Source organism: Thermobia domestica, chromosome 7 (assembly GCF_964235325.1).
Source record: "Thermobia domestica chromosome 7, izTheDome1.hap1.1, whole genome shotgun sequence".
Lineage (NCBI taxonomy): Eukaryota > Metazoa > Arthropoda > Insecta > Zygentoma > Lepismatidae > Thermobia > Thermobia domestica.
This window is the reverse complement of record NC_137460.1, coordinates 35,881,578-35,908,511: the sequence shown is the minus strand read 5'-3', so window position 1 is coordinate 35,908,511 and position 26,934 is coordinate 35,881,578. Positions and strand designations below refer to the sequence as shown.

General features: G+C 34.6%; 1 protein-coding gene across 2 annotated transcripts in view; it reads right to left on the bottom strand.

The window, feature by feature from the left end:
* Nucleotides 1–1,445: 1,445 nt before the first annotated feature.
* Nucleotides 1,446–26,934, bottom strand: part of LOC145688850 (uncharacterized) — a 72,058-nt gene continuing 46,569 nt past the window's right edge. Inside the window, exons 10-15 of one of the 2 annotated variants that reach the window (XM_081763018.1) lie at nt 24,395–24,481; nt 20,727–20,813; nt 17,391–17,456; nt 14,121–14,186; nt 4,668–4,736; nt 1,446–1,782 (exon numbers count right to left, since the gene is read on the bottom strand). In XM_081763018.1, the coding sequence (XP_081619144.1) occupies nt 1,692–1,782; nt 4,668–4,736; nt 14,121–14,186; nt 17,391–17,456; nt 20,727–20,813; nt 24,395–24,481 (466 nt within the window). In that variant the 3' untranslated portion in view covers nt 1,446–1,691. The remainder of the gene's footprint in view (nt 1,783–4,667; nt 4,737–14,120; nt 14,187–17,390; nt 17,457–20,726; nt 20,814–24,394; nt 24,482–26,934) is intronic. The other variant, XM_081763017.1, reaches the window with a different exon arrangement.

The following is a 26,934-nucleotide window of genomic DNA, read 5'->3' as shown; positions in this document are numbered from 1 at the left end:
CTATCAGATCATTTCTTGAAAGAAAGTGCAATAGATGAGAAATTAGACATCTTGATTTGAAAACTACGTACACTCTTATGCTCATTATATCTAAGTGTTGCCTCTTAGTACATCAATGTACACTCATGTCCAAAATGATTGTCGCATATTTATAACTGTCTTCTTGTAAGAATATAATTTGATAATGATTTTGCAGGGTACTTTTAATTCTGTTACTATGTGTATAATTAGGAAATGTATATTTGTGGCAAATTTCATACGAAAACAATTATGAATACGAAAATTAGAATGAGTAAAACAAAATGTTGCTAAATGTACAAAAAAAAGTTTTATTTTCGTTTTCTTGTTTTTATTTACTGCTCTTTTGACATGAAATTTACCACATACATGTCTTTGCCGATTATACACATACTAACATAATAAGAAATACCGGACGAATTCGTTATCAAATTTTATTCCTACAACAATATATTTATAGACATGCGACAATAATTTTGGACATGAGTATACATGTCCGTTGGTACGACCAATGCCCAAACAATAAACGAAAACCCAATTCTAGGTAAGACTGCATGAGAAATTAAAATTGTTCTGTCTCTGAGACAAGCAACTTCTCCTAGTGATATCTCTATTCTCTACCACTTGTCTAAAAACACATTATGGAATTATAAACGCCTCTCAAGAAGTTTAGTCCTTCATTAAAAAAAAAAAAAAAAACATATTCGAATTCGAGTAAATACGGTATACGTACACAGAGAAAGAACTATGTATGTAAATATAACAAATGATGTAAGTAAAATTGTAAGTTACATGAGTAAATCCTGTAATTTTTGGACCTAACGTACATACAAACGTATAACTGTAGCAAACGTATAACTGCAGCAAACGTATAACTAAAAACGTATTTTTTATAATATGTTCCGTATAAGTGTTCCATCTATACGTACTTTCCGTATGAAAGAAAGAACTATATATAGGCGGTAAGAATCTGACATACAGATGGACGTGTGTGACATATAGCTGACGTATGTAACATACATATACGTGTGTAATATACGGAAGACTGTCAGACATCTTACAGCGGTATGATGTAACATCTAAGCGGGACATCCACATTTAAAAGCAGTAAGTATGCTGCATATGGATAACATATGGGACGTACAGAATTCCGTAGTAAACATATGGATTCCGTATATATGTACAATATACAATTATCCGGATAACGGATTTTTCTCAGTATAGTTCTAAAGATAGAATGAGAACAGATATATTTTCTATAAAGAGTAAATGAAGCGCATGCTACACCATTATAAAGTTGCTTAAGCTTGTCACAATTGTTTTTCTCTACTTGTTTCCACAGTGTGGCAGTTTGTTTTTCTAAACGGATGCTGTGAGAATCAAATGAAAACAAATTGTTATTAAAATGCATTTTTTATTTATAGATTTTTTAACATTCGCATTTGCTCATAAATATGTATTTATACACATATACAAGGTACGTATATTAGGTATACATTTTTTTTTTTACATTTTTCATAATTGTTTATTGACAATATATTTATACACTGTAAAAGTAAAAATACTCTTTTATCATCATTTCAAAGTATTTGTAGTTCCCATCGTCGTCGTACGTGATGCTAGCTGTTGTTCCATAAAAGTATATACATATCCTTCAAATGCCTTGTGTGAAATCAAAGTTCACTGGGAGTTGATTTTACTGTAGATGAAGTCACTTCACTGGATTCTTTGCTGGTCTCACTACTCAGGTCCTTCACTTGTCTTCTGAAAATAATAAAATTTCCTTTATTATTATTATTATTATTATTATTATTATTATTATTATTATTATTATTATTATTATTATTATTATTATTATTATTATTAAATCTAATTTTTACTAATTTCAGTATTAAATTAAGATTTCTGCATTCCAATAAAACATTCCACCAAATTTTTGCTGTCCCTATTAATTATCACGAAGAATGATCCAAATCGCATTATGTCCCATTGAACTTTACATCATCTCGCTTCTCTACTATTTGCTGTTAACTGCAACATGGATTTTTGCATCAAACATCAAGATTTAAAAAGGTAAATTTTGAACTGAAAAAATCAATAAAATTATCTTATATTATCATCAATATAATCAATATAATGATATTTCTTACGAGTATTATCGACACCTGAATTTTGTTCTGTGAGGGACGAGTCATATGTTATTCTACATAATGAAAATTGTTCATTGAAAAATATTTCTTTTTTTAAAATAATAGGATATTTTTATTTCTTAATCACTGAAGTAAACTTTAAATAAGAATTTTTAAGATGCGCAATGTAGCTATAACTTTTCTTCTCTTCTCGTTTATTTTATTGTTATGATTTTGTGGTTAGGGTTGCGCACGAGACAAGATTTGTAGCTTCTCGTCTCGAAAATGTGCTGTAAAAATGATGTCTCAACTCGAAAAATGTATATTTCTCTATTGGAAGAGACATGACTCGACTCGTCTTGTTGCGCATTCCTAGTTGTGGTCATGCTATGAAATTTTGATCTTAATTCCTCCAATTGTCTTCCTTTTGTTGTAGATAGATCATAGCTGTTCCATTAGAAGTTTGCACCAAAGAGGAACAACGGAAGTGAGTTCTATTAGACAGAGGAGTGACTATTCATGAAGTGGCACATCGTTTGGAAATTAGTGATGGTTCTGCGTACAAAATCATCCAACCAGATTTGGGTTTCATAAAAGTAACTCGTCCGGCTCCTTTCTCGCGCGTAACACTTGTACGACCATTTTTGACTTATCAATCTATTCGTAGACACTCCATTGCGGTAAGTGATTGTTTCTGTATTCTGCCGAAAGTCTTTGATTGATTGCGGCCCCTGATACCCCTTCTAACCACAAAAATTAGATCACTGGTCGTTGTTACTCTTTGGTGCAAACTTCTAATGGAGCGGCCATAATCTATCTGCAACAAAAGAAAGTCAAATGCAGAAACTAGGATCAAACTTTCACAGCATGACCACAACAGCATAACAGTTAAACAATGTAAGGGCAGTAGTCAGTATAAACAATGTAAGATACTCTCGTATATCAAGTAATAATGAAAATATAATTAATCGATAGTTTTGCTTTAGAAATGATCGGTCACAGAAGAGAATAGATACGTATATTTAAAAAAAGGAAAGGGAAGTGGCATGTGACTTATTAAATAAAATAAATAAAAAGGATTATAGAAATTAAAGTGCTAATAGTCATTAATAATAATATTATTTTATTTTTCTCAGAAATATTCAAATATAAAAATATAGCAATCTAAAATAATATTCTCAATGAATTGCAGAAGAAATTGTGTATCAGATAAGATTATTTTGCGTATGTTTTTAAAATATAAACTCTCAAATTCCATCAAAACGATTTTCACAAATACACTTTATTATAAAATAACAATTTTTGAATTATATATTACATAACCATTGTTGGTTGAAAAATAAAATACTAAGCTAAAATTAAGATGATTCCCTTAATGCTACACCGGAACGGGTACCCAATATCCATCGATAGCAAGTTGTGTCATCCTGTAGAAATACAAAATTTTGAACAAGTGAAAACTCTAAAACTTCAATAACCATTTTGACCATTTAAGCGACAGAATAGCACTAAATGTGGTAATTACTATGAAATTAAATGAATTCTGTACTTTTACGTTCCACATTAATGCTCTGTAGACTTTAAAGAGTGCAGATGACTATACCGATATTTAAATGGAAATGTCCATTATAGGCAGGATTAATTAATTATATTGGCCTTCTTGTAGACTTTGTTTTATTACAGATATACCCTCTTCTTTATTTCATATTCAATTATATACAATTAAGTAATAATAAGTCAAAGTATTTAGTCCCGTCATTTAGAAAGATGTACGTAAATTCTATTCCACAATTGTCAGAAATTTCAAACATTCTTGAGATTTCAGACTTTAAAGTGTGTGTGTCAGGCTTGCACCCAGAAATGTTTGGTGGGAGGAGTCCAAAGTATTTTGGGGAAGTCCAATAAATCTATGTAATATTGAACGTGTCCTTTTCTGCACCCGAAGAGACGATAAGTATTTGTTAATTATTGCCAGTTCTATTTTTTTAATAATAGAACTAGATTATTATTATTATTATTATTATTATTATTATTATTATTATTATTATTATTATTATTATTATTATTATTATTATTATTATAAGAAAACAAAGAACACAGATGAGGCTTAAAACAAATCTTTAGCGTACATCAATAATTTATCTGTTAAACAGGTATAGTTTTGTTAAGAAAGTCTAGAAGTGTCAGTCAACTTACGAAATTTTGAAGACGAGCGGTCATGACCCCGTGGACCCTCATGGGTGCGCGTGGTAAAGAAATATTTCTCTCGGCAATTAGACATAATAATAACATTCTGAACATTGTCATCTAAAAGTCATGATGATACACTTTTAAACCGTTTTCATACTAGATAACCAAAACAACTAAAATTAATAGAAAATTATTTTTTTTAAACGACAATAAATTCTATACCAACTTATGTTTAATGTTGTAGATTAATATAACATGTGCATCTTCAAATTAGATTGTATATGAAAAATAATGAAATGTTTAGGAATAAATATTTTTTTTGTAGCTTACCTTTCTCGAACTGGACTAGAAGTACTGGTGAACGCTCCGATGGGTGTGGAAGTTGCGGGCTCCTCTCGCCTAGAATATGATTTTTCTTAAAGTTAGAATATTTAACTTACATACATTAGGAGTTAAATAACTGCTTTTATTGAGTTATTATTTGTGAAATTACGAGGTGTGTTCAAAAAGTATTGAACCTTTGGTTGAAAAAATAAATTTATTGATTTGGAAATTCGAAACACTAATCCCCTTGAAGGTAGTCTTCTCGGTAATACACTTCTCCCAGCATTCGCGCCGTTGTTGGAAACACTTCTGGAACGCATTTTTTTGGAATGGTGAGCAATGGTGCCGTCGCATTCCTCATGATGTCTTCTCTTGACTCAAATCGGATCCCTTTTAATGGCATTTCCAGCTTGGGAAATAACCTAAAGTCACACGGAGCCATGTCGCTCGAGTTGGGAGCCTGAAAACACACAAGAATGTTGTGTTTGGCGATCCTGAATCAAATTTCACGGACATTCTTCTTATGCCCAAATTCACGTTCAAATGTGAATGTACCGATCCGATTGAATGGTTTCCACTTGGAAATCGCCAAGCTTTTGGCAAAATTTGATGCAATGTTTCTATTATTTTACAAATAATAATAATAATAATAATAATAATAATAATAATAATAATAATAATAATAATAATAATAATAATAATAATAATAATAATAATACATCCGATGACCGCTCACTACACGTCTTCACCCATTGGTCGACTGCCAGCGACTAACGCTTTTTGTAGGCGGAAAAGATTCATGACTGCGCATGAGTCTAGCCTCTACGTCTATACTGAAGAAAGTCTCCCGCTTTTCATTGGTTTACATGGGAAAAAATAAGGTTCGATACTTTTTGAATATACCTCGTAAATTATTAACAGTATTAGAATTGATTAACACTAGAAGGACCAAAGGGGTCATTTTGACCCCTAACGGAATTTAAACTATTGTAGTTTTAAGAATAGTGCATCTGATGGCTGAAGTATTTAGAGGCAATTATTTTTAATTTTCCCGAAAACTTTAAGTTCTACCTAGAAGGACCAAAGGGGTCAATTTGACCCTTAGCGTTTTAAACAAACTTATATGAATGAATAGTTTAAATATTTTCTTTCGCCTCTATTTTATGACTTTTTTCTTGAGTACCGGGTGTTTTGTAGCACGAGGTTTTTCGGTGAAGTAAAAATTGTGCTGTGTTTAGATTATACGTAGTGGAGTAGTGGGTATTTTTTTTAGTGGTGTTACAATATAATATTATGGCGTCGAAGTCCTGGACGATTTGCAAAACGCTGATGGGATGTACTGGGGTGGTGAAGATGAACAGTGGACTCTATCTGAAACTGAGGATGATAGTGCTTCTGAAGAGAACAGTGTAGGAAATGAACATACAAGTTCTGATTGTGAAAGTGATTTTAGTGATATTTCAAGAGAAGAAGTGATATTCCAACCCAATTCCCAATGACGAAGTTGCTTCTGATCAGACAATATGGACAGTGATGGATGACAGTTCTGCAGGGTGTGGTAGAATCAAGAAACATAATGTAGTGCATTACAGGGTAGGTCTTACACCTTATGTCATGCGTAACACAGACGATACTGAGGTGAGTGCTTTTAGACTAATTATTGATGATGGGATGATGAGAAATATTTAAAAATATATATATACTGAAACAGAAGCTCGTACCGTACTAAAAGATCGAAACTAGTCGGTTTCTCTTGATGAATTAGATGTCTTTCTAGGACTATTGTACATACGTGGTACACTGGGGATGACAGGAGTAAGTATAAAGTGCCTCTGGTCTAAGAAGTGGGGCTCTAATTACTATGGAAACGTGATGCCAAGGAAGAGGTTTATGGAAATTACGCGATTTTTACGGTTTGACTTGAAGTCCACCAGGGATGACAGACGCAAAACTGACAAATTTTGTCTGTTCTCTGAAACATGGTATAGGTTTATTGAAAATTCGCGAAAGTGTTACAACCCGGATGTCTTTTGCACTGTCGACGAACAGCTATTTCCGATGAAAACAGTTTATGGGTAACAAACCAGATAAGTATGGCGTGAAATTTTGGATGTTAGTTGAGATGAAAAATAAATATATAGTGAACAGTTTTCCGTACTTAGGAAAAGATGAACAGAGACCAGCAAACATTCCACTGGCGGAACACGTTGTTTTACAGCTTGTAAAACGTTTCAAAACCTCCGGGCTTCATGTGACCTGTGATAATTTCTTTATGTCGTTACACCTTGCAAAAGAATTGCAAAATATGAAAATAAGCATGCTTCGTACTTTACGAAGCAATAGAAGGGAAGTATCAGCATCAGTTCGCTCTAGTAGGAATGAACTCTATAGCACAAAAGTACACAAAACGGCCGATGACATCACACTCTTATCGTATTAGTGTAAGAAAAACAAAAATGTTCTTGTGTTGAGCAGTCTTCATTCGGATTACGTGTTATGAAAGATGAGAAGAAGAAGAAGCCGGAAAAAATATTGTTCTACAACAAACAAAAGGTCGGAGTTGATATTGTTGACCTGATGTCACGAAAATACTCTGTGAAGGCAGCAAGCAGGAGATGACCTGTGCAGCTATTCTACAATGTGCTGGATTTGGCCGCCATCAATGCCTATGTTTTGTACAAATGTGCTGCAGGGAGGAAAATTTCTCGACATTCATTCTCAAATTAGCGGAAAAACTTTGCGAAGCAACAACACAGGAATGGGTGAGGAACGAGCTAAATTCTGAAGAGTTGCCAGGTTTGATCCCAAACAAGAAACGAAAGAAGTGTCAGATAGGAAAATGTAAGGGCAATAAAACCCAAGACATGTGCTTTCGCTGCAAGAAGTTTGCCTGTGGCTCTTGTACGAAGGTTGTCAAGAAATATGTTGTCTGTTCCACCTGCCCTGAATAAAGATAAGGGATTCGTGATGGTACATATATGTTGGTTTCAGGTAGGAAACTCAATAACATGACTGTTTCATTTTTCCTGTACAAAAATTACAATTTCAGCCAGATAGTTGTTCCAAGCTTTTTTATTCCAAAAAATGAGCATTTATATTTTCAGAAATAATAAAAATTGTGTGTCTCTATTCAAGACAAATAGTTTCTTTAGTTATGCATATGATCCAAAATTCCTTTCATTTCAATAAACATTCATTTAAACAAGTTGCATTAATATTTATTTATTAAAATTTAGTAGGGGTCAAAATGACCCCTTTGGTCCTTCTAGTATAAGAAAAAACTTGGTCCTTCTAATGTTAACTAATATATAACGTGACATATTTCCATGTGATGTTTCTGTCGAATTTATAATCAAACCTGATTGAGATAGTAAAAGGGATCATGCAAAATGTACATTTATGGGAATTAGTATCGGTGTGTGAAGTATCTGTCTATTGGAAATGAAGTAACTATGTATTGGATATAAAGAAGCATGAACTTTTGAAAACTTGAAAGAAAACTTTGTTTAGAAGTGTACATTCTCAGACACATGTTGTAAATGCACATTTGTTAAATAAACTCGACTAGCTTCCTTCTTTCCTTTCCGCATACCTTCGAGCACAGCCTGATACTTCCCGATTAGGTCATCATTCTTGAATTGATCAAAACCACGAAGAACAGAACAACAAGGGGTATTCGACACGCGATCAAGAGAGGTGCAGGATCATCGGAGAGAAGCGGATCCCACCATTGGAGGACTACCGACTCCACAAGACAAAGAGTACCATTCTGACGGTTCATCGCCGCAGACACCTTTAAGTTTGTCACCAGAGTAGTAGAATGAGGATGTAAAAGGACAACATCGCAAAGACGCATTATCGACGCCCCTTGCAATTCAACAGGATTAAGATCCAGATGTTGACTGTCTCCGGCTAATCCAGACTTCTCCAGAGAAAGATATTCATCATTCCAGATGACCACGACGACGCCAGCCCTGTTGGATCTCTCAGGCTAGTGCTCATTCCTATTCTTTAATTACAACCTTTCTTTTTCTCTCACCCTTTTCCCCAACTAGTCATTTTCTAAATTAAAAACATTTGAATTTTATTTAAATTCAACCACAATTTTACAGTTAAGTACCGTGTTGTGCATCAGTTCCATCCCCATTTGATTGCATTTATTTGTTTCATATTCTGAGCTATAACTGATGACACAGCACCGGCACATGATGGAGATGCTGTGAGGCTTACGCCTTTGTTACGATCCTAAAATTTCGATAAATTAAGATTCTAAATTTTCGGTAGATGCTTTAAGATCCCAAATTTTGAGTAATTTGTACTGTGTAATTGTAGTTTGTCGTCAGAAATTAAGTAGAGTTATTTTTAACCCACCCGCCCACCCTCGCTACTTTATTCATTTGCTCTGTTAGAGTAATTTTTTGTTTTGTTGTATTTTAATCGAATAATAAGTGGGTGAGAAGAGAAAATTTTGCCAAGTTATTATATTTTGTTTTTCTTTGTGGTGTTGGATATATATACATAGTAGTGTAAGATATTTATTATAAGTGTGATTTTGAAAATAGATATAATGGAGAATACTACTGTTATGTCTTCTGCTATAGATCGTTTAGTAGAACCCCCCAAAGTTTCCGGCAAATTGAACGAGTCAGTTCAATCATTTTTAGTCATTTTGAGGATTTTTCTGTCCTTCATAACCTACGTGATGTACAGAAACGTCATTTGTTGCCGTATTGTTTAGAAAATGGGGCTCGTGCTTATCTGCTAGCTTTACAATCAACCGCAGAATATGATAATCTCATGTATGTTCAAATTAAGAAGAAATTAATAGAGGCTTATGAAGATAACATAGTTTCGCAAGTTTTAGAGCAAGAAATGAGAAATAGAGAACAGTTAGATTCTGAATCTGTTTTAGATTACATTTTTCATAAGTGGAAATTAATACTCGAGTACGATCCGAAGATGCCAGTGACCGAACAAATTAACTTGATAATCAATGGGTTATTGCCTTCATTTTATTCTGTAGTTGTAAGAAAATCATATAAGACTGTTATTGAGTTAGCAAAGTCCTTAGGTCTAGAGGAAAGAGTTAATTTTCTTGTCAGCATGCGTAGTCAGCAATCGAAGTCCTTGGCAATAACAAACGAATACAATATACATCCTGTTAGTAAGAATGCTATACAGCAAAAAGAAAATACTTTAGATGTTAATATTCAGAACGAAAATGAAATTGTAAGTCAGCCTGAAGAAAAAAATACATTGATAGCTCAGTTGGACGGTATCAAAGTCCAGTTACAAGATCTTGTGCAACGAACTGCGCTCGCAAAAGTTTCTCACGCACACAAAGGAAAATCTGTGTGTATACAATCTTATGAGCATTCGCGTTTGGAGCGAAGAAATCCCATTCATGAATCCTCTCCATCCTTTGCTCACTCGTTGCCTCTTGTTTCCGTCAATGCAGGCAATGTAAATGAGAATGTTAAATCGAATAATAGCAATAAAGTAGACAATAATATGTGTAATAATGTTAGAAACAGTAAGCGATATTATGTTCCTATTCAATATGAAGCTGATTTGCCTCATGTTAAAGCATATATTGATAATAAGCCGCATTTATTTCTATTGGATTCAGGCAGCACTGTTAGCTTAATTTCTGGTAATAGTTTAAGCAATAAGCATAAAATACTCAAAGGAACGACTTTTATTCGTGGTATCACTGGAAATTCTCAAGGAAGTGATCAAATCGCTTTAGTAAAATTTAAATTAGGAGGACAGTATTTTACGCATCCTTTTCGAGTGTATAATAATTTTCCATATAATAGCATAATTGGCCAAGATTTTTTGAAAAATCATCTTGCAATGGTTGATCACAATAAGAATTCTTTTAGTTTTGTTAAATTTGGTATTCCTCCAAGAGTTGAATTGCCGCCATACGTATCTTTTGATGAAATTTCTAACCATATAGCAAAATTATATAAACCTCAATTTTTAGTGGCTCGCTCTGTTGTTTTGCCTCCAAATTCAAGTGTTCAAGTTACATTGAAAAAAGTAAATGATCTTGCAGGAACTCGCAATTTACTAGTTCCCAATGAGTTAATAGATACGCAGGCAGAAATTTTTGTGCGTAAATCAGTTGTAGACGAAATTCATCCGGTAATATCTGTGATTAATCCTACCAAAAGTAAACTTTACTTGAAAAAAGATGTTGTTTTGGGTTCTGCCGAAAATATTATCAATGATACCAACTTCAAGAAACAAAATAGCACTAACAATAAGGTTCATCAAGTTAATGCAGTAGATACGAAATCTTTTCCTGAAGGTTATGATAAATATCGTGTAAATGTTAACCCTGAATTGTTGCCACATCAACAACAGCAATTATATGATTTAGTAGAAGAATTTTATTCTAGTTTTTCTTGGAATGAATTTGATTATGGTTGTGCTAAGGAATATAAGCATAAAATTGAATTAGTAGACAATATTCCAGTAAATCGACCCCAATTTTCAATACCATTTCATCTTCGGGATGAGATAAAAAAACAAGTAGATATTTTATTGAAAAGTAAGATCATTGAACCTAGTATTAGTCCGTATAACTCTCCGGTAATGCTTGTTAAAAAGATGAATGGACAGTATAGATTTGTACAAGACGCGAGATTTTTGAACAAAAAAATGGTTCCTGACAGTTTTCCGGTTCCTCCTATCCAGGATATTTTGACTAATTTGGCAGGACGCAAATATCTATGTTCTAGTGACGTTTTTGGAGCTTTCTTTAATATTCCCCTCACTGAAGAATCTAAACCTATTACAGCTTTTTCGATTCCGGGCGTGGGATCATACCATTTTAATTTTTTGCCTCAGGGTGTAAAGACATCTACTAGTGGTATGAACAGATTAGTGAAACTCACCTTAGAAGGTCTTCCACAAGATAAAATATTTGCTTATGTTGACGATTATTTTTGGTCTAGTGATAGTTTTGATGAAATTCTGCAGTTAACTCGTATGTTGCTTCAAAGAATAAAAGAAATTGGTTTAAAGCTTTCCCCAGAAAAAACAAAATTGGGATATTTTTCATTAGATGTTTTAGGTCATACTGTTAGTAAAGATGGTTTGTCTATTTCGAAACGAATAATTAATTCAATCTCCAACTATCAACGTCCCAAAACAAAGAAACAGGTCAAAAGTTTTTTAGGATTGGCTTCTTTTGTTCGTTCGTATTTACCTAATTTCAGTCAATTAGCAGAAGCGTTACTTTCCTTGTTGAAAAAAGACGCTCCTTTTCGTTGGAAGGACGCACAGGAGACAGCATTCAATAATATCAAACTAGCCATCATTTCAGCACCTTGTCTCATGAGATACAAGCCTGATTATCCTCTGTATCTCTACTTTGATGCTAGCAAACTCGCTCTTTCTGGACTAATCAAACAACCTCAAAATTCACCTGACGACACAAATCTAGTTCCCATTAGTTATTGTAGTCGTGCAACGTCTCCTAGCGAGAGAAAATTACACCCATATCAGCTTGAATTATTAGCATTATTGTACTCATTACGTTCATTTAGGTATTTTCTTTTGGGACGTCATTTTTATTTGAAGACAGATTGTCATAGTTTAATTTATTTGAAGCAAACAAAGAATGTAAGTAAAATTTCTAGATGGTTGAGTGAAATCGAATCGTATAATTTCACTATTTCACATATCAGTGGCTCCAGTAACGTAGAGGCAGACGCCATTTCACGTTTTTCTAACCCCCCTAGAGATTTGGAAGACGAGAAAAAGAATCAAGAAGATCCGAAAATTTTGTTTACTCAGACCACAAATTCATTTTCAATTTTAAATGAGTCAAATCTGGCAACAGAACAGCGTAAAGATCCGTTTTTTAAAGATATTTTTTCTTGGTTGGAACAGAAAGAAAAAAGAAATTCTAAAATAGAACGCCAAGCATTATATTTTACTATTAAAGATGGAATTTTGTATAGAAAACAAAAAACTTCTCAATGTATAAAATTTTTAGTTGCAGTTCCCACTTCTTTGCGTTATAAAGTTTTTAATGCTTGTCATACGTCTGCATTGGGATCATCTCATTCTGGTTATTCTAAAACCTATGATATGTTAGTAAAAACAGTGTATTTTCCCAACATGAAGAAATATATATATCAGAAATGTAAAGAATGTACGATATGTCAAATATCGAAATCGAAAATTGATTCTCCGTATGGTACATTGCTTACTTATCCCTCCGTTCCCCCCTTCTATCGCATCCACATAGATGTAGCTGGGAATTATTCCCCCAATAATATGTTAAATCACAAATATATGATAGTTGTAGTAGACAGTTGTACTAGATACATAATTGCAGATTCCCTTCCTGAAGTTACAGCAAGTACTTTGGCTTCATTTCTTTATCACAAAGTAATTTTAAAGTTTGGAATTTTCTATGAAATTGTCTTAGACAAAGGCAGTGCTTTCACTAGTGGACTATTTAAAGAATTATGTGCTATGATTGGTGCTAACATGCGTTTTGTAAATGTACATGGGCATTACAGTAATGGTGTTTGTGAAATTAGTATTAGAAACATAGAACAACGATTGAAATCAGCTTTATGTGACAAAGATTTAGGAGAATGGATTGACTTATTACAACCCATAGTTTTTTCGCTTAACGTCACCAAGAATTTATCGTCTCAATACTACGAAGGAAACTATGAATTAGAGATATAGAAAAAATAGTAATTATGGGTTCATCATACTAATAGTTCCTTACATATGCCAATTAACATCCCGAAAATGTGCATCCCACTTAGACTGCTCTACCATTGTTAGATATAAGAGGGGTGCTCATCTTCCTAGCATGGTGTGCTCTACGTGCATTTGCAATGGGCTGCAAGTTTTTTCATGAGAAGGAGGGGCAAAAAACGACATAAAGTATACAGAACTGAAATATATGAAATAAAAATAAATGTTTCTTATTTGTTTTACTTCAGAATAATTTTAGCTAAATTTACTAACATGTCCAATCTATTTGAATACTGCCTGTAATAGCTGCAAACAGAATGTGTAGTTTTTTCGAAACTAGAAATTTCTAAAATGTATTTACGCTCTACGATGAAAACTCCAATGGAGAACAAATAATGCTATTGCACGGGGTGACAAATATTTTAGGGCCAGTCTCCCGCTCCCAATGTCTAGGGCACATTTCTTCTAATTCTCTTGTCAGACCTCTACAAGCAAGATCGACACTTAAATATTTTTAAATGGTTCTAATCCTCAATAACTCCCCTTCCATCTGCAGTCAGGGTACATTCATCATAAGACTATTGCTCAAGTTTAAATTGTACAAGTTGTTACTTTGTTTACATCTCATTTTTTCGTTTCCTTTATTCAAAAAACTTCAGTGACACTCCTTGCATAATGACGTTGTGTGTGCACATCCCTGGATATAGTAACTACAAATATACGTACCGTTCACGTAGCGACTGGGTGCTGCTGATACTCAGAGATGCTGTTGATGGCGTTACATCTTCCCGTCTGAAAAGAAAATACCTATATTACTCATGAATGCTTTACACATTTATATAACAGAAAAAGAGGGAGGGAGAGGATATCCAATACATAATTTTATGAAAATAAGTTCTGAAAATCATTCTATAAATCTTATAATTTTAAAAATCTATCATTTACGTGATCAACATGAATTAGTTCAGGGTTTCTTATTTTAAAAAGTCTAACGTCAGCTTGTTCAGATTAGATGAAAGCCTATTCTATCCTGCTCCTGGTCAAGATGGCATGTGTTACTAATACGATAAGAAAATATCATAGATACTTCTTTCTGTATTCATAATCGAAATTCCAGTACTGATGCTTCTGTCATACATAATCAATTGTACTTTTTTTTTAAAAAAATAAATTATTACCCTATAGCAGTCATTTCCAACTAAATGCTCTGGATTACGTCATAGTTTGTTGCTCACCTTCTCAGTAAGAGAGGAAGAGGCTGGGAGGTAACCTGTCTTCGATAAAAGACAGTGGTGTCAGATAAACAAGAATATCGGTAACGTACTCGATGGTTTTTGGCGGATCATGAATAGGCGTGTACTGGCAATATTTGCTCTACTATGTCATCTCCTCCCCTCCATTCCTCATTGTGTTTCTCTCTAATTTCCTGAGGTTGTAAAAGCATGCCCCCATGCCATACATTGACCAGTGGGAAATGACTGTTTTTCTTTCTTTCTTTTTAGGGTCTCAACTCCTCTATGGCACGCATATGCAACATCCGACCCCCCCGGGCCAGTCCCAGCCCACTGAAGCCTTTCATCTGACCCACCTGGTCCCTTATTAAAAATATACTTCTTACATAATCTTAAACCAAATTGACAATATTTCCTGAATAAGTGATGTCCACCTTGGAAAATATCATCTGGGTTGGAACATCCAGTGTACAGTACGCAGCAAAAAAACCTGCAACATGAGCATGTAAATTTATTATGAAACTACGCCTAGCAGGGCAGTGAATCAGCATAACGTCTAAGTGGCACGAATCACATCAGAGGAAACCTCGGCGTCCTCCCCTGCACACTTATTTTGGAACAAAAGACTTCGTCGTTTCACAATAAACTTACATGCTCATGTTGCAGGTTTTTTTTTTTTTTTTGCTGCGGACTGTACCACGGAACATTGAAAGACTACTTCAGAATATGAATAATCAAATTTTCCAACAGAATGATAAATATTTTTTTCTGCTTTTCTTTAGTAAATAAATATTTTGGTTAACGTTATAACAGTTTCTGTGTTAATGTGATGTTAGTGCACGATGAATGAGTTCATTAAATATGGTCATTCGATTGTTATGAAAATATTATACACTGTCTCATACGGCTCTCAACGCCAGTAAGTTCTCTGTGATTGGCCCACCCCCTGTTCACACTTACACACTCTACGATCTTATTTAGGGCCGACTCAACTGCCCCTTGGCACTAATCCTCTCTCTACTACTTTGATGTTTACTTGAATTTCTAAAAAGCAATCATTTCCTACCCCCGAAAGTTTGACGGATGTAGGAGCTAGATTTTCCAATCAGAAACTGGAGAAAGAGAACAGATTGAGCAAAAAAGGGAAAGGGAACGAAGCAGATGAAAGGAACAAAACATGGTTGGCAGTGTTCGATTAATCATGAATACACGAATAGTACATGCGCAAAACCATTGGCTATGTCTTGTTTAATCTGTAACCACTGTTTTAGCATCAATACTAGTTCTGCTGCCTTCTCCTTCTCTGTTCGAGGAATTACTGAGAAACCGAGCAAAAAGCTGTGACGTCATGGAGCACCCAGTTAAAAATAATTGGTCTTGAGACTATAAGATATATGTTTTTCTTCCTGTCTTTCTATTTCTTGAGTTTCATTTTTTATTACATACAACATACAATTTATTTTATCTTTTTACAATTAGAAGAATATACAGGGTGAACCTGTAAGATGTGCACAAACTCCGAGAGGTGATTCGTGACATTTTTTTTAAAAAAAAGGACAAAAGGTCATCTTGCATATTGTCGAATTCCGCGTCGTGTAAAAGTGAAAGGGGTGCCAACTTGGAATCGAAACTCGAATTCTGACAATTGGAACGGAATGGAAAGATGTGCACAGCGTGCACGACGCGGAATTCGACAACATGCAAGAGGACATTTTAACTGATTTTGATATCTCGAATCATCTCCCGGTGTTTGTGCACATCTTTCAGGTTCACCATATATAACGCCATTAGAGGAATTGAGACAAATATTAGACGATGTCAAAATTTAAAGTTTTCAAGCTAAAGCAAACGTAGAAAGGAATATGACCAGACGTAGCACCAAGGGCGACGATTTCTCTGTAAATTTGGGCGGGGGGGGGGAGCATTCAGATGCAGAAGGTATATATATGAGAATTTTAAGACAAATTGCATTCAAATTATGCCAAATATTGTATATTCTTAAACACAATAACGGGGCCCAGGCCCCCCAGGATCGGCGCCCTTGCGTAGCATTACCATATTCTGAAATACCAAAGTGCGTTCACACTTCCATTTGACTCAACTCTATATAATCAATAACTTCCAACACAAGAATGATAAGTTTTACATTTTATTTTTAACATCACTTTTAAGAAATTATGAAGAATATATTCGAATGTATGAAAAATAATTAAACAAGCCGTCATGTTGGCTTTACCTATTTATATCTTTCAGTAGATATGATTGTTTCTTTGACTATAAATAGCCAAACATATCTTTATATCTGAAATGTCTGCTACTGAATTGGCACTGCACTTTAGCAAGAAAATGCTGACAAATCAAGAAATTTCGGAAAATGTATGAGGACAAAAACTTTTACTCTCCAAATGTGGACATGTCCACATAAATACTGGCTAACCGATGTTGGCCCTAATCAGATCTCTAAACCTGAATTCAGTATCAGCACGATACACGTTTTAATACTGTAACAGCTAAATCAGCTCAATAACAACTCAGTCAGACAACTGCCAGTACAAGTAGCCAGACATATCTAGTTCCTAGAATGTAAAGATAGAGAATATTAGGAATTTCTTAGATGAGTAAGATATATTGCTAATATCAATTGCTGAGACTTGTAGACAAAGAATGCAGATATTATTTTAACTTTTAAAGGAGATTTTAGATTTTTTTTAAGTTTAGAGAATATCAGGGGCTTTATCGATTACACTTAGTATAATATACGTACCGTTCACGTGGCGACCTGACGGTGCTGGTACTCAAAGATGCCGTTGATGACGTCACATCTTCTCGTCTGAAAAATACGTGACTTTGTGAATATTTATAAATTAATATCAACATTTAACTTTTTAATACCCATACTTCTAATATCATTTTATGCCACAAAACATTTTGCTCTTTTGATGCTTTTCATAGATGGAAATTACAGTTCTGGGATATTTAGGAATGAATTTTTGAAAATAAAAACACTTGAGTCGAGATGATTTTAACATTTGAACATGAATGTAATGAACACCCAGAAGGTGAGATAATTGATCGTAAGGTGAGATTGGACGATCGGATAGGCTGTGTGGTCGTCCATTGTCCTATTATTTAGAATTATTCTTTCTTCGTCTTATATTTAATTTTTAAATTCTTTTATATTTTTTAAAGTTCTTTCATTAATTTTAATTTTATTTATTTATTTTATAAATTTTCAATTAGAATTTGTATTCTTTTAGCTGATCCCAGCAAAGCAAGTTTAACGAAAAGTTATTCTCCAAAATGAAAACTATATATGATCGATAAGGTTGTTGTTATTTTAGAAGTTCGAAAGCTTTTCAATTAATTTGTTAATTTGCCTCTAATCGTTTAAAATTTTACCTGAACTTCTGAAAGTAATTACCTAATATAATGTATAGTATATTAGGCCTACATAATCCTGCTGCATTGAAGAATATAACAAATTTTATTTAGAGAAAGGGCTACGTTCACATTCGATGTCAAGCTGTTTCCACCCGAGTACTAAACATTCAGCTGCTAGATTTGATTTATACATCAATATGAAGAATGGGAAGTGAAGTGCTTTTGAAAGAAAAGCGAATAATCATATTTCATTGACCAATATAAGGTGATTATAAAGTATGTTTATTATTATTATTATTATTATTATTATTATTATTATTATTATTATTATTATTATTATTATTATTATTATTATTATTATTATTATTATTATTAAGAAGCCTATTCGTAAAGTAAGGTTACAATCCTTGAAAGTAATATTTTTGTGCATAAGCTGGCTACATTGGCTTTCAGTGTCAGTCTTCCGCTTCCCTCTCGTGGCTGTTCCTCATTGCTACGTGGAGTATAGTGTGAGTAACACGTGTTTAGAAAGACTGCAAAGTTTCAGAATGCCATCAAGTGTAAAAAATGCTTCGCGATAAGTTCTCTGCATTAATGCGGTAAGCGCATATTCACAAAATACTTGTTTCCTTTAATAGAAACATTATAATAAGTGGTATTTGTCTGCTGCGTGATAATACTCGAACTCACATAGCAAAATGTGACCAAAACGCTTCTGAAAAAAAAAAAATCAAATGAGGAGATTTCAACTATCCGCCACACAACCCGAACCTTGCGTCTAGTCATTTCCACTTATTACTTCACCTGAAGAAATATCTTGCTGAATAACAGTTCCACGACGATGAAAAGATCAAGAACAAAGTTCAAGTATGGTTTCACCAGTAGGCGCTAGAATTCTATGACTGTGAGATACAGAAGCTAGTGCCCTGACTATAATAAGTGTTTTGATAGGAGGAATTAGCTACGCTTAAATAAATAAATAAATAAATAAAAATACTGTACGTGAAGGTATCAAAAAGTTCGTGCAATCACCTGAAGGTGGCACCCCAATAGACATGCATTTTATAATTGGTACTTTTATAGTATATATATATATATATATATATATATATATATATATATATATATATATATATAACATGCATTTTATAATTAGGTCCTAGGATGTTAGCTATGCAAATTCTGGACTCGTTAGAACAACTCTTTCTTTCTACCTTTTGTAGGTAAATCAATAAAGATGCATTATTGATAAGCTTGAGGCACGGAGTGTCATTAAGTGCCTCCATCTTCAGGGAAATTAGCAAAGCAGATCCATGAAGAGATGAAAGAAGTTTCTGGAAATCAAAGCCCACCCATTCTATAAGATGATATCCAAGTGGAAAGGGCAATTCCAAACTGGACGTATGACCACCGTGGACGTCTCTAGATCTGGAAGGCAACCTTTCACTGATGAAGCCGCCTTGACGAAGAAAGTTGAGAAGATTATTATGAAAGACAGGAAAATAAATATTGAAAATGAAATGTGTGCGATAGGTATAGCTTATGGGTCTGCCTGAAATATTCACAACCAGCTGCATCTTCAGAAAGTATCAGCACGGTAATTGCCACGATTGTTCACATCTTTCCAGAAGAGAAATTGAGAGGATGCCTCAAGCAAGGATGTTATAAAGTAGAGGATCTGCTCATACGTGTCTTCATCATATGAAGTCAATGAAGCCAAAAACAACCCAGCATCGTCCGAGCCGGCACGTCTGATTGGCTACTCTCGTTTTCGCCATGATTGTTGTCTCGAAACATAATGATCTTAGTGGCGCGGAGTGGGCAGAGTAGGTGTGGCGAAGCTGTGACGTATGGCTTCACGATTTTGTTGTATGGGCAGATCCTCTATTTTGTAACATTCTTGGCCTCAAGAGAAATATTGCATCGCTGTGAACTGGATGAAAAGGACTTTTTTCGGCAAACTAGTGACAATGGATGAAAGTTTGGTTTATGACCCAGAAACAAAGGAAATTAACAAATAATTGAAACACCTCTCCTCCTCGTACCTAAAAAGGCACGAGTACAGAAGTCTGTCGCCAAAGTGATGCTTTATGTGTTTCAGGACTGTGAAAGGATCACCATGACAGACTATCTACCTCAGGGGCAAAGTATTACTAGTATCTATTATTCCCATCTCCTGACTGAAGAAGAAACGTCATGGATTGGTCACAAAAGGGATGCTGCTGTTGGCAGACAATGCACCAGTTCATTCCGCCCATGCATCCATGATGAAGGCAGTGGGATTTGGATATGAAATATTGCCCCATCCCCATACTGAGCGCACCTAACACCAAATTACTTCTTTCTCTTCTCAGGGATGAAGCGTCTACTTAGAGGACGCCATTTTGACAATAGGGATGACGTCATTTCTGAGGATGAACTGTGCTTTCAAATCCAAATCCAAAGACTTTTAATAAACGGGCTTACAGAAAGTGACGAACCGCTGAAAAAAAAAAAGTCGCTAGGCACGGTGATTACGTAGAAAAGCACTATTAACATCATGGTATCAGAGTTCTGCAGAGTAGATTTCTTTCAGGTGATTGCACGAACTATTGATACCTTCACGTATTACTAAACAGATTGCAGTAAACATTTTGTCAAATACACATTTTTGAATGAATACTAGCCGTTGTAACCTTACTTTCTGGACCTGGCTCTTATTTATTTATTTATTTATTACCTTTTACGATCTTTGGGTTTTTCAGTCGTAGCTGGTTTTCTTTCTTCTAAAGGCTTACTAACATCAACACTAGGAAGCACTTGTCTTCTGCAAAGAAAAAAAATCAGATTTAGAGAAATAATATGTAAGATTAAGAGAATAGATTATGTAACACACATTTAGGCTAGTCACATATTTACCAGAGAACAAGGCAGCCAAGGTATGGCGCGGTACAGGCAGGAAACTGTGAACAATGAATCAAAGTCTTCTTCAATATAATCAGCGAAGTACAGGCGAGACAATGGTTTCTCAAACGTTCTGATTGAAACACACAGTCAATGGACTCAGGCCTCTTCCTCTCTCTCTCTCTCTCTCTCTCTCTCTCCACATGCTCTGCTGCTTTCCTCTGCCGCGGCTAGGCTGCCCTGATCTCAAGTCAATATGTGGATAGTATTATGTATTTGAGAATATTGGGAATTTAAGGGGCCCCATCACGGCGAAATTAAAATACCGCTAATTTTACAGTAATTATGTGATACCTTCAAATAGATAAAAGATAATCGAAATGTGGAACAAGATCGCCCTAGACAATATTGTTTTACATAAGATACCGATACCATGACTCACTTATCTGCTTTCGATTTCCAATCATTTAGAAAATTGGCATTTATTTTCGCGTTTCTAAATGGCTGCAAACGGAAAGCTACTAGGGGACTCGTGATAAGTGTACCTCATGCAAAATAATATTGCCTAGGGCGATCTTGTTCCACATTTTGATTATGTTTTATCTATCTGAAGGTATCAGATAATTACTGTAAAATTAGTGGTATTTTAATTTCGCAGTGGTAAGACCTCTTAACAAAACAAAACCACAGGCCAATTTAAAAAAATCCAAATTAAGAAGACTCATACAAATCTTTAAATATCTACTAGAAAACACGTGTTCGACGTATGACATGTTTTCTAGTAGATATTTAAAATTTGAAATCAGCTTAAGAGCTCTGATTTTTCATTAGGAAATAGCTGCTTTATTTATATATTCAAGACAATGAGTTTTACGCGAAAGAACCAGTTGCCGACATTTTAGTATTTATTAGAAAACAGCTATTAGTATTAGGAATTTTTTTGAGTATGCAATCAGCTCCAGATTTTATTTGATTTGATTTTCAGGTTAGCGTCCCTATCTGCAGCGAGGTTATATGAGTCGTGGACGTAAAGCTTAAAGTGGGATTCGAACTGCATGATCTCCCACCAGGAATCGAACCCGGGTTTCCCATGCCAAAAGCGTGTATGGTAACAACGAGAGAGTTTGGCAATCAGCTCGAGAATTTTATATTGGATTTATTGTGAAAGAGCTCTACACATTTACAGGTTTAGTGCAGCGGTTCTCAACCGTTGTGTCGCGACACATTTGTGTTACACAGTCCCCTAAGATGTGTCGCCAAATTTTAGAATTTAAAAATTACGGAAAATTTAACAATAATGAGTTAAAATCAACTTTGAATAGATTGTACAAGTCAAGTCCCCAGGGGCAGCAATAATGTTCAGTACTATATAGAGTCATTACATTATAAAAAACGTATAGGGTAGGGTTATTATTATTATTATTATTATTATTATTATTATTATTATTATTATTATTATTATTATTATTATTATTAAGAAGCCTATCCGTAAAGTAAGATTACAATACTTGTAAGTATTATTTTTGTGCATAAGTTGGCTACATTGGCTTTCAGTTTCAGTCTTCCGCTTCCCTCTCGTGGCTGTTCCTCATTGCTACGTGGAGTTTAGTGATGTGAATAACACGTGTTTACAAAGACTGCACAGTTTCAGAATGCATTCAAGTGTAAAATATGCTTCGCGATAAGTTCTCTGGATGTATGGGGTAAGCGCACATTCACAAAACACTTGTTCCCTTTAATAGAAACATTATGACAAGTGGTATTTGTCTGCTTCGTGATAATTCTCGAACTCATAGCAAAATGTGACCAAAACGCTTCTGAAAAAAAAAATCAAATGATGAAATTTCGACTATCCGCTACACAACCCGGACCTTGCGCCTAGCGATTTCCACTTATTACTTCACCTGAAGAAATATTTTGCTGAATAACAGTTCCACGACGATGAAAAGATCAAGAACGAAGTTCAAATATGGTTTTAGCAGCAGGCGCTAGAATTCTATGACTGTGAGATACAGAAGGTAGTGCCCTGACTTTAATAAGTGTTTTGATAATGGAGGAATTAGCTACGTTAAAAAAAAAGGATACTGTACGTGAAGGTGTCAAAAAGTTCGTGCAATCACCTAGAAGGTGGTACACAGATGACATGCATTTTATAATCGGTCCTTTTATAGAAAAACATGCATTTTATAATTATAATTAGGTCCTACGATGTTGACTATGCAAATTCTGGACTCGTTAGAACAACTCTTTCTTTCTACTTTTTGCAGGTAAATCAATAAAGATGCAATGATTGAGAAGCTTGAGGCACGAAGCATCATTAAGTGCCTCCATCTTCAGGGAAATTAGCAAAGCAGATCCATGAAGAGATGAAAGAAGTCTCTGGGAATCAAAGCCCACCCATTCTATGAGATGATATCCAAGTGGAAAGGGCAATTCCAAACTGGACGCCTCTAGAACTGGAATACCATCTTTCACTGATGATCTCACCTTGACGAAGAAAGTTGAGAAGATTATAGTGCAACACAGGAAGATAACTATTGAAAGTATTATGTGTGCAATAGGTATGAGTTACGAGTCTGCCTCACAACCAGACGCATCTTCAGAAAGTGTCAGCATGATGGGTGCCACGAATTCTTACACTTTTACAGAAGAGAAATTGCGAAGACGCTGCAAGAGAAATGTTGTATCTGTGAGGTGGATGAAGAGGCCTTTTTAGGCAGACTAGTGACAATCGACTATTTGGGTTTACCTTTATGACCCAGAAACTAAGGAAATGAACAAACAATTTAAACACCTCCCTTTCCCTTACCCTAAAATAGCACGAGTGCAAAAGTATGTCGAAAGGTGATGTTTACGTGTTCTGGGACTTTGAAAGGGTCATCATGACAGATGGCCTACCACACTGGTAAACTATTACTAGTACCAGTACCTATTATTCCCATCTTTAAACTAAGTTACGAGATTAACTGAAGAAGAAACTTCGTGGATTGGTCACAAAAGGGGTGCTGCTGTTCGCAGACAATGCACCAGTTCATTCCGGCCATGCATCCATGATGAAGGCAGTTTAATTTGGATATGAAATATTACCCCGTCCCCATACTCGGCAGACCTAGCACCAAATGACTTCTTTCTCTTCCCAGGAATGAAGCGTCCACTTAGAGGACGCCATTTTGACAATAGGGATGACATCATTTCTGAGGATGAACTGTGGTTTCACAGCCAAACCCAATGACTTAATAAACGGGCTTACGGAAAGTAAAGAACCACTTTTAAAAAATGAGTCGCTAGGCAAGGTGATTACGTAGAAAAGCACTATTAACATCATGGTGTCAGAGTTCTGCAGAATAGATTTGTTTCAGGTGATTGCACGAACATTTTAATATCTTCACGTATTACTAAAGAGATTACAGTAAACATTTTGTCAAATACACATTTTTGAATGAATACTAGCCGTTGTAACCTTACTTTCTGGACCTGGCTCTTATTTATTTATTTATTTATTACCTTTTACGATCTTTGGGTTTTTCAGTCGTAGCTGGTTTTCTTTCTTCTAAAGGCTTACTAACATCAACACTAGGAAGCACTTGTCTTCTGCAAAGAAAAAAAAATCAGATTTAGAGAAATAATATGTAAGATTAAGAAAATAAATTATGTAACACACATTTAGGCTAGTCACATATTTACCAGAGAACAAGGAGGCAAGGCAAGGCGCAGTACAGGCAGGAAACTGTGAACAATGAATCAAAGTCTTCTTCAATATAATCACCAAAGTACAGGGGAGACAATGGTTTCTCCAACGTTCTGTGAATCACACAGTCAATGGACTCAGGCCTCTCTCTCTCTCTCCACATGCTCTCCTGCTTTCCTCTGCCTCGGGTAGGCCGAGCTGTTCTCAAGTCACTATGTGGATAGCCTTATGTATTTGAGGATATTGGGAATTTAAGAGTCCCCATCACGACAAAATTAAAATACCGCTAATTTTACAGTAATTATGTGATACCTTCAAATAGATAAAAGATAATCGAATGTGGAACAAGATCGCCCTAGACAATATTATTTTACATGAGATACCGATATCATGACTCACTTATCTGCTTTCGATTTCCAACATTTAGAAAATCGGCATTTATTTTCGCGTTTTTAAATGGCTGCAAATGGAAAGCTACTAGGGGACTCATGATAAGTGTACCTCATGCAAAATAAAATTGCCTAGGGCGATTTGTTCCACATTTTGATTATGTTTTATCTATCTGAAGATATCAGATAATTACTGTAAAATTAGCGGTATTTTCATGTAGCAGTGATAAGGCCTTTTAACAAAACAAAACCACAGGACAATAAAAAAAAAAATCCAAATTAGGAAGACTCATACAAATCTTTAAATATCTACTAGAAAACATGTGTTCGACGTATGACATATGTTTTCTAGTAGATATTTAAAATTAGAAATCAGCTTAAAAACTCTGATTTTTCATTAGGAAATAGCTACTTTATTTATATATTCAAGACAGTGAGATTTACGTGAAAGAACCAATTGTCGTCATTTTCGTCATTTATTAGAAAACAAATATTAGTATTAGGAATCTTTTGAGTATGCAATCAGCTCCAGATTTTATTTGATTTGATTTTCAGGTTAGCGTCCCTTTCTACAGCGAGGTTATATGAGTCGCTATTTGGTGTAAGGAATCAACTGTATGTAAATTACTAAACACATATTTGAATTTCGAAATAGACCACGTGCTTAATTACATTCCCCAATATTGAATCTCAAAGGCTAAAGCTGACCAGCCGAAGTTTGAAATTGAGAGATCAGCACATCGGTAGTTTTCTTAACACAGGAGTCAGTTACATTTTTTCAGATAGCTCCACAATTGTCCTCACGACGCCCAGTGAACGAAACACTGGTAACGCTATCCGGTTTCTTCCGGCGAAACCATTTAGACTAAGTATTGACCAGGCCCACCTATGCTTAGTAGACCGGTACGATAAGTCGTTGCCAATAGCCCATTAACAAGAAGTACACAACTTAATGTAACAGAAGTACGTATGAAATCAAATTCATGAGTTAATTTGTACAAAAAAAAATGAAAATTAGATTTAATTATATATAATCTTAATATTTGTAATCATCAAACCTAATTTTAGTAATATGTAATGTGTATACATAAAGTAAATTCATTATAAACAACCAAGGAACACTTAACTACACTTGAAAAAAATAATCAGCAAAATGGGATAACTAAAATTCCATTTCACTTCAAAGAAAACAAATATAATTCCGCAAATAAATCAGTGGAATAAAAACAAAGATGGCGTAGGTAGTCGACACTATTAAGGTTAGAAAATAAGAACCTTGTCAGTACTGCATGCAACAGAGGTGTTTCCGCTATACTTGTTTTATTTTTTGAACATGTACGTACCATCCATTTTTAAAATGATACTAATAGAGAAATAAACCATCATTCTCTGTATACAAAAATCGTGTTTAAGTCACCGAAACGAAATGAGTTTGGGTGTTTGAGCAGCCGTTTGATGGGATTCTGTGTACACCGATGAATCTTGTTAAGTACATAGTTGCATGAAATACATACTTGTTTTATTTTTTGAACATGTACGTATCATCCATTTTTTAAACGAAGAAACAGGCTTGCCAACCATACGATAATTTATCATGATATACGATAATTTAAGCTTTAAATCTATATATGATAATACCCTTGCGATAATTGGCGAATATACGATAACTTAATTTTAAAACGCATACTTTTATTTTTGTAATTTCTGAATGTGAAAATAAATTATAGATGTGCATTAAATAATTATAAAACACATACACTGAGGTTTTTAACAGTGATTCCTGCTAAAATAAATCAATCATGATTTGAAAATTGACAAATGGCAACGCTGGATCCGTTGTTCAAACTCAATTTCGTTTAAGAGAGGGTTCAAATGTGGTTGTTCAGAGTAATGTTAATAAGGATTTTAATAAATGGTGAGGAGTTGTTCAGAGTAGTGTTAATAAGGATTTTAATAAATGGTGAGGA